The sequence below is a fragment of the Solanum tuberosum genome, unplaced genomic scaffold, assembly GCF_000226075.1.
Source record: "Solanum tuberosum cultivar DM 1-3 516 R44 unplaced genomic scaffold, SolTub_3.0 scf00177, whole genome shotgun sequence".
Classification (NCBI taxonomy): Eukaryota; Viridiplantae; Streptophyta; class Magnoliopsida; order Solanales; family Solanaceae; genus Solanum; species Solanum tuberosum.
This window is the reverse complement of record NW_006239101.1, coordinates 458,487-465,470: the sequence shown is the minus strand read 5'-3', so window position 1 is coordinate 465,470 and position 6,984 is coordinate 458,487. Positions and strand designations below refer to the sequence as shown.

The following is a 6,984-nucleotide window of genomic DNA, read 5'->3' as shown; positions in this document are numbered from 1 at the left end:
AAATAATATTAAAACAATTATACAGGACAGGTTCATGTGGAGCAAGGTGGTTGAAAATGAAAAAAAAATTGTTATGCATGGCAGGCGGATTTAAAATTTTGCGAGTTAAGCTTCAATCCGCCCCATTGCCATCTCGATTGAAAGTACAATTTTTTTTTCATATGACATCAAAGTTTAAAATTCAATAATGAATTGCAATTCTTGAAAGATACAAAAATTATAATATAAACAAACATATTAGTCAAAGATTTAAATTTTTCACGCCAACAATTTTAAAATTATTTACGCCATCAATATATTTTAACTTGTTTTAACAGAGGTGATAGAAGCAACAAAAGAAATTTACTACAAAGACGATTTCACAACATACAAATGTCTAAAACTAATCAGGATCTCATCAAGGCTGTTGGAACTGAGAAATTGTTAAAACCACAAAAAGTAAAATCGATGACATTCCTTTTGAGCCGAGGGTCAGAAACAACCTCTTTACCCTCCACACACAAAGGTAAGGGGTAAAAGGTCTACGTGCATCCCACCCTCTCGAAACCTCACTTGTGGAATTACAGGAGGGGATCTCTCACCAATATAAATGATACTAATAATAAATATGGCAAGTGAAACACATTTAGTCTTGCACGGCATACAAGTGAGGTGCCAGCTCAACGAGCCACAAGTAATCGATTCTAGAGACATTACGGACATAGCTATGGTTAGTATGAACCAGTTCATTGAAAACTATACACTCTGGCTTGGCTCGGAACAGGACAGAAGACGGGTGTATTTGCACAATCAAACCACTTAACGTCACCCTGCCCAGTAGATAGTTAAAATGAATGTCAGATACGAGAACGAATAGATGATATGTCATAGAAATCCAAACAGATAACACTAATTGATGCTGGACTAATAAAACCACTAATCTTAACCTGTATGCACCATCAGGCTGCTTCATAGCTGCTTTAAGAAAGAACGAGGCAGCAAGGCATCTGCGGAGGAGAAGCGTATCATCTTCACAAGAAGTGACGCGAAGACCCATTTGTTCAACATTTCTCACAATTTGACTGCAACATAGGTAGAAAGCTTAAGAATGTAACACGTTAATGGTCAAAAACTGAACGGTAAGAAAAGGGAACAACTGATAGTTCAGGTGTGTTTTGATAAATAGTTGGTGATAGTTCAGTAGTAAAAGTGAACACCTGATAGTTCAGGTAAGGAAACTCACAAAAACGTGAATGTGTGTGTTTTATCATTTTCTCTAAAGAGAACTGTGGAGGTGGAAATAATCATAAAGAAGAACAGATCTTCAATAATTTTTCCTTGAAGTTGAAGTACATAATGCCTACCTGTGGATATCACGAGCATGTTTTAGAGAGCGACTGTTAATATAATTATCCTTGCACCATTTTCTAAGATTCTTTTCAGCTTTTTCTTCACTGTGTACCATCTTGCTCTTTTGAAAGAACTCATCAGCAGCGCGGTATACATTAAGCAATGTCAGATGATCCCCCTCTGGACTAGCAAAGCTTTTCAATGCGTTTCGTGACTGGCAAACACAGGTAAAATTATTCAGACTGTTTTCTAATTATATTAGATGCCAAAATTAGTATAACACATCAACAAAGTCAAGGTGACTGCTAAGTTGAAAGATAACACAGGAAAAAAGAAAAGTCAATGACACGGGAACAAAATACTACTTGACGACAACAGTTGCTAAAACTGCATACAAAATTCTTCTACAGTCCATTCACCATTTCACGGCACCCGATTAACTTGAACTTAACAGACAGATTTAGAAATATAAAGAAAAACGAAACTAGAACAGTTAAAATGACATGAACAATATTTTATCTGCTCCAATGGTTAGAAATTCTAAGTATTGAAGGTAAATTTTGTAGATTAATCGCCGAAATCAACATTATAAGAGTCAAATCTTCAAAGGGTAATGTCTCGCACGAATTCAAAAAAGGATTGAGCTTTAAGCTCTACACCCAATTTATCAACTAGACAGACTTATTGCAAGTCTTTAACTGACAAAATCTATATTTGAATATTGGAGCATGAAACTGATCTATATCTCTTTAAATAAGTAATGCACCTCCTAATCTCATACCAGACAATATTATAATGCATGACTTTCAAGGGCCAGGAAACTGACAGGCATAGAAGATCCTAACCAAGACAGCTTACGTATCATCAGACAAACTGCAAAGCTTTTAAATCCAGTCCCGTTTAGTGGTTCGCCAAAGATCTCCTAACTTTCTCCGTAATGATTATCTGTAAGCTTTTTCATCATGGTGGGATGGACGATAGTAGGATATTGTGGAATATTAGTCTTAGAAGCTTTCTCATGATCGGTAGATAGAGAGCTGGAGGAATTTAGTACTTAATTTATCATGACAATATTGACTAAGGAAGCAGGGTAATTGCTTGCGGAGGGACAACAATACAAAAGTTTGTTATACTACATAAGACTGCTTAAGAGGGAGAACAAGGCAATTCTCACCAGAGCAACGAGGCTAAAGTTAACTTCCAGCAAAAGTATCTTTTTTTTAATAAGGATGACAAAGGCGGATGGTGTCCAGTAAAAGTATGTTTTTTAAGTCGCAGGTTCAAGCCCCACACCATGCAAAGCGAAGCCCGGTATTTAAGTGGAGAAGGGTAGAGGGGCGGGCCCATTATCCACCGAGTTTAGAAGGCTGTGATTGGTCCAAAGGGCGGGTGACAGACGGATTTCTCGGTTAATACAAAAAAAAAAAAAAAAGTATGTTTTTTAAGTCGCAGGTTCAAGCCCCAGACCATGCAAAGCGAAGCCCGGTATTTAAGTGGAGAAGGGTAGAGGGCGGGCCCATTATCCACCGAGTTTAGAAGGCTGTGATTGGTCCAAAGGGCGGGTGACAGACGGATTTCTCGGTTATCAAAAAAAAAAAAAAAAGTATGTTTTTTAAGTCGCAGGTTCAAGCCCCACACCATGCAAAGCGAAGCCCGGTATTTAAGTGGAGAAGGGTAGAGGGGCGGGCCCATTATCCACCGAGTTTAGAAGGCTGTGATTGGTCCAAAGGGCGGGTGACAGACGGATTTCTCGGTTATCAAAAAAAAAAAAAAAAGTATGTTTTTTAAGTCGCAGGTTCAAGCCCCAGACCATGCAAAGCGAAGCCCGGTATTTAAGTGGAGAAGGGTAGAGGGCGGGCCCATTATCCACCGAGTTTAGAAGGCTGTGATTGGTCCAAAGGGCGGGTGACAGACGGATTTCTCGGTTAATACAAAAAAAAAAAAAAAAGTATGTTTTTTAAATTAAAAATGGAAGGTTCAGCATATGATGCTATCTCCACAGCTGGATGCATCAGATAAAACAATTTGACACTCGTTGGACTTATAGAAAGAAAGAAATTTGCTACAATCCTATAAACATGTTATCTTTAACTATATCTTGAGCACACAAGATATTCCAGCGATGATTGGATGACCTTTGTAGATAGGAACTCCTTGAGCTGTTGTTTTAATGTAGACCTCTTGCACACAAGTTCGCAAAAAAAAATTATACTTACCTACTAACAAGCAAATCTTTTTCATCAAATAGAAATTTTAAGGAAACAACACAGACAGAAAGGAAAAATTGGGGGGGAGGTAACAACTAGCAGCGCAAAGGACTACCTCTTCCAACTTTTCACGTGGTGCATAGAAAATAGATTCCACTGAAAGCATTGCAACACAGATCAGCATTTCTTTCAAGCAGCCAAATTGGCTAGCAACAATGAGAGCCTTAGAATAGACTGGATCAAGGGGTAGCCTGGCCATTTGACGTCCAACATCCGAAAGTTTATTATCTTCTGTTACAGCACCCAACAAGTAAAGAGACCACAATGAGTTTACTACAGCGGTCCTGTTAAAGAGAATCGAGGAAGGAATTATAGTCAAGGATGAAAACAATAATTGCACGACAATATCCAAATTCTGAAAATGACTGCATCATCAGTAATGTGATAACGCATGTAGGAGGTGCAACGTTCTGCTCCATAAAGTAAAGGGCAGCACAAACGTTAAGCTGCTGTTGAGTATATTACTAGTTTTTTCTCTTCTTATGAACAGTTGGATCACTTAGTGGAGGGATATTTCATAAGATAGCTCTACAAGAAGAAGCAAGGATTTGCCAACAAATAAGTAGATTTCATAGGTCTGATGATGATTCGGTTTCACAAGGAAAATGCAGGTTTCCAGTTATACAGATTAAGTAAATATAGGATGGATGCTCTCCCTTGTGCTTCATTAATTTAACAAAACATGAAATGGATTTTATACATAAAATATGGCAAAATTAAGTAAAACATGTGCAGTGAAATGATACAGTACCACCATGCTAGAGATAGATGCCAATTAATGGTCAAACACGTGCGACACAAACTTGAGTCATGCAAATAGGACAAAATATTGGGGGATTAAGAATTCAAAGACAAGGCATCATATATGCTGATAGCGAAATATATTTGCAAAATGCACTGAAAGACTTGTCTCTCTCATTTGGGTAATCACCTGTCTGGTTTTTCAATGAAGTCAAAGTTGATGACATCATCAATGCCTAGAGCCTTGAGCTGCAATACAACATTCGAGAGGTCACATCTCTTAATCTCGGGTAATGTAGAATCTGTAAGTTTCTCAAAGAAACTTTCTTGATACAAACGATAGCATTTCCCAGGTCCATCACGTCCTGCACGTCCACTATAAAAATTCAAGAAATTAGCCCTTGATCTGATATTTAACAGATAATATAACCAAAATAGAGTAAATGTCAGTTATCCATTTCCCTCCTGTATATATAAATCCTACTGCATTGGTTCAACTTCTCGATCACCATCCTCCCATGGATTTTACTTCAGAGGCCGCGCCCAGGACTTTTTAGGTTTAACCTTGTCTCTTTTTTTATTGCACGCAACTAAACTATCCTACCAGTACCTCCTACTTCCCACCAATACAAGTACCGGATAACTCTGCCCGCCAAATATTAGGTAGATGGAATGAATACACTATTCTTATTTATTGCAATTTTCAAATTTTAAGCTTCTATCTGTTACCAGAAAAAGAATCCTCCTCTACAATTCCTCTGCTTCGAAAAGATATTATGCTTACAATTACAGTCCTCCTATTTCCTATGTTGATCTCATCAATATTATGTTGAACCTTTGAAGTATTTTGTACCTAAGTGGCAGATACAGATCCAAGATAAAACAAGAACTTCGAAGCATAAGTACATCCCAGTACATATCCTTAGCCTATCCCACATGTCAAATATGATTATGACAAGCATGTGAGGCCTTATTGGTATATGCACTTCCTTGAACAATGCAAAGTAAGAAGGAAATTATGGTTCAAACCACCATAATTTGTAAAAGCTGGACAAAAGATGCTTCTGAATAAAGTTAGTAGAGGAAAGGAGTTGATTTAGTCAATGTGTATTGAGACTTAAATGCATCTGGAGTCACCCTACCTCCTTTGCAGAGCTTGAGCTTTAGATGTTGTGACAATGATCAATGAATCAACTCCCATCTTAGGATCATATGTTCGGGCTTTCACCAGTCCAGGATCCACAACGTACCTGATTCCAGGTATTGTCACCGATGTCTCAGCAATATTTGTTGCTAGTATCACCTAAATATGAAATGAAAGAATTTTTAGTGGGCATAACTTGCCAACTCAGAGCAATTACCAAGTATTAAGCCTTGAAAGCTTCATGTCAAGCATACCAGTGAAACTAGATAAAGAACTTGTTAGCATTATTATAAACATAGCCAAATAATGAAAATGCACATTCACACGCTAAGCCCATATTGTAACAAATACAAGGCTACAAGCCAGCATATAACCAAACTTTATTTCCCTTGAGGAGATAACCAAATGAATGCTTCTTTAAGTCAGGTATCAATTTCATATATTTTTATTGTGTAGGTAGAAGTTTATAAAATTAGTACACAAAGGAATGCACCGGTATAAGCTCAACCAAAGAAAGAAAACATTGAAAATACTAACAACTAACCACCCATACGCACCTACCCTGGAGAAAAAAAAATTGACCCTTACGTTTATCCCCAACTAACATACAAGTGCAAGGATCCGGCACCTCAGAAGGGTACTTGCAGTTTGTTGTGGTGTATGTGGAGAATCCACACGAAATACCCACACACCAAAGTGACACCCATTCGACAAAACCGTACAAGCCAAACCATGGCATCTACGTGCAACGCAAATGTTTCTAGGACAATGATACTCATATCATATGTACTACGTTATGCAAAAGTAATAGAAGGAATTCAAAAAACAACTGGCGGAATATCAATTAAAGCTATAAAGTTTCATGAAGTGGTAGGAATGGAACTTGCTTTCCTTCATGGAATGGAGTGATGAACCTAGTTTTCAAGAATCATTTCAATTCAGTAGTCACAATATTTTGGCAAGTGGCTTATTCCTTTGAAGAACACTGCAACTCAGCTTTGTTTTTTCCAGACAGATGATGCAAGATGATTTCAAAGTTTAGAGTAACTTTTTTTTCCAACAGAGGATATCACACACAATTATTATATTATCCTATAAACAATTCAATGGAGTTCATGTAAGTCGTGTTTTACACACAGATCTAAATGCAACCCCAGATATAGACAAAAGGTAAGTACATCCATCTCAAAAGTTCAAAAAATAAGCTATCCAAAGAAACAAATCAACCTTACGATGTCCAGCTGGTGAAGGCATGAAAACCCTCATTTGCTTCTCAGAGGGAAGTGATGAGAATATGGGAAAAGTTAAGAGCTTTCTACTGCATTCGGGTAATTGTCGGAGACGTTCATGGATAAGCCTCTCAACAGATTCAATCTCCTCTTGACCAGTAAGGAATACAAGCACATCACCAGGTCCCTCCTCTAGATGTATCTAGCAAAACAAGTTGGGAGGAATGAACAGAAAATATGTTAGTACCCTTTTAGTCTACCAACAATTTTATGC

General features: G+C 37.6%; 1 protein-coding gene across 1 annotated transcript in view; it reads right to left on the bottom strand.

Annotated features, from left to right (window-relative positions):
• Window positions 1-323: 323 nt before the first annotated feature.
• LOC102602289 (putative ATP-dependent RNA helicase DHX33) overlaps window positions 324-6,984 on the bottom strand; it is a 10,333-nt gene continuing 3,672 nt past the window's right edge. The window contains exons 6-12 of the mRNA XM_006354297.2: window positions 6,709-6,912; window positions 5,480-5,640; window positions 4,528-4,713; window positions 3,652-3,880; window positions 1,344-1,543; window positions 927-1,061; window positions 324-809 (exon numbers count right to left, since the gene is read on the bottom strand). Of these exons, the coding sequence (XP_006354359.1) occupies window positions 626-809; window positions 927-1,061; window positions 1,344-1,543; window positions 3,652-3,880; window positions 4,528-4,713; window positions 5,480-5,640; window positions 6,709-6,912 (1,299 nt within the window). The 3' untranslated portion in view covers window positions 324-625. The remainder of the gene's footprint in view (window positions 810-926; window positions 1,062-1,343; window positions 1,544-3,651; window positions 3,881-4,527; window positions 4,714-5,479; window positions 5,641-6,708; window positions 6,913-6,984) is intronic.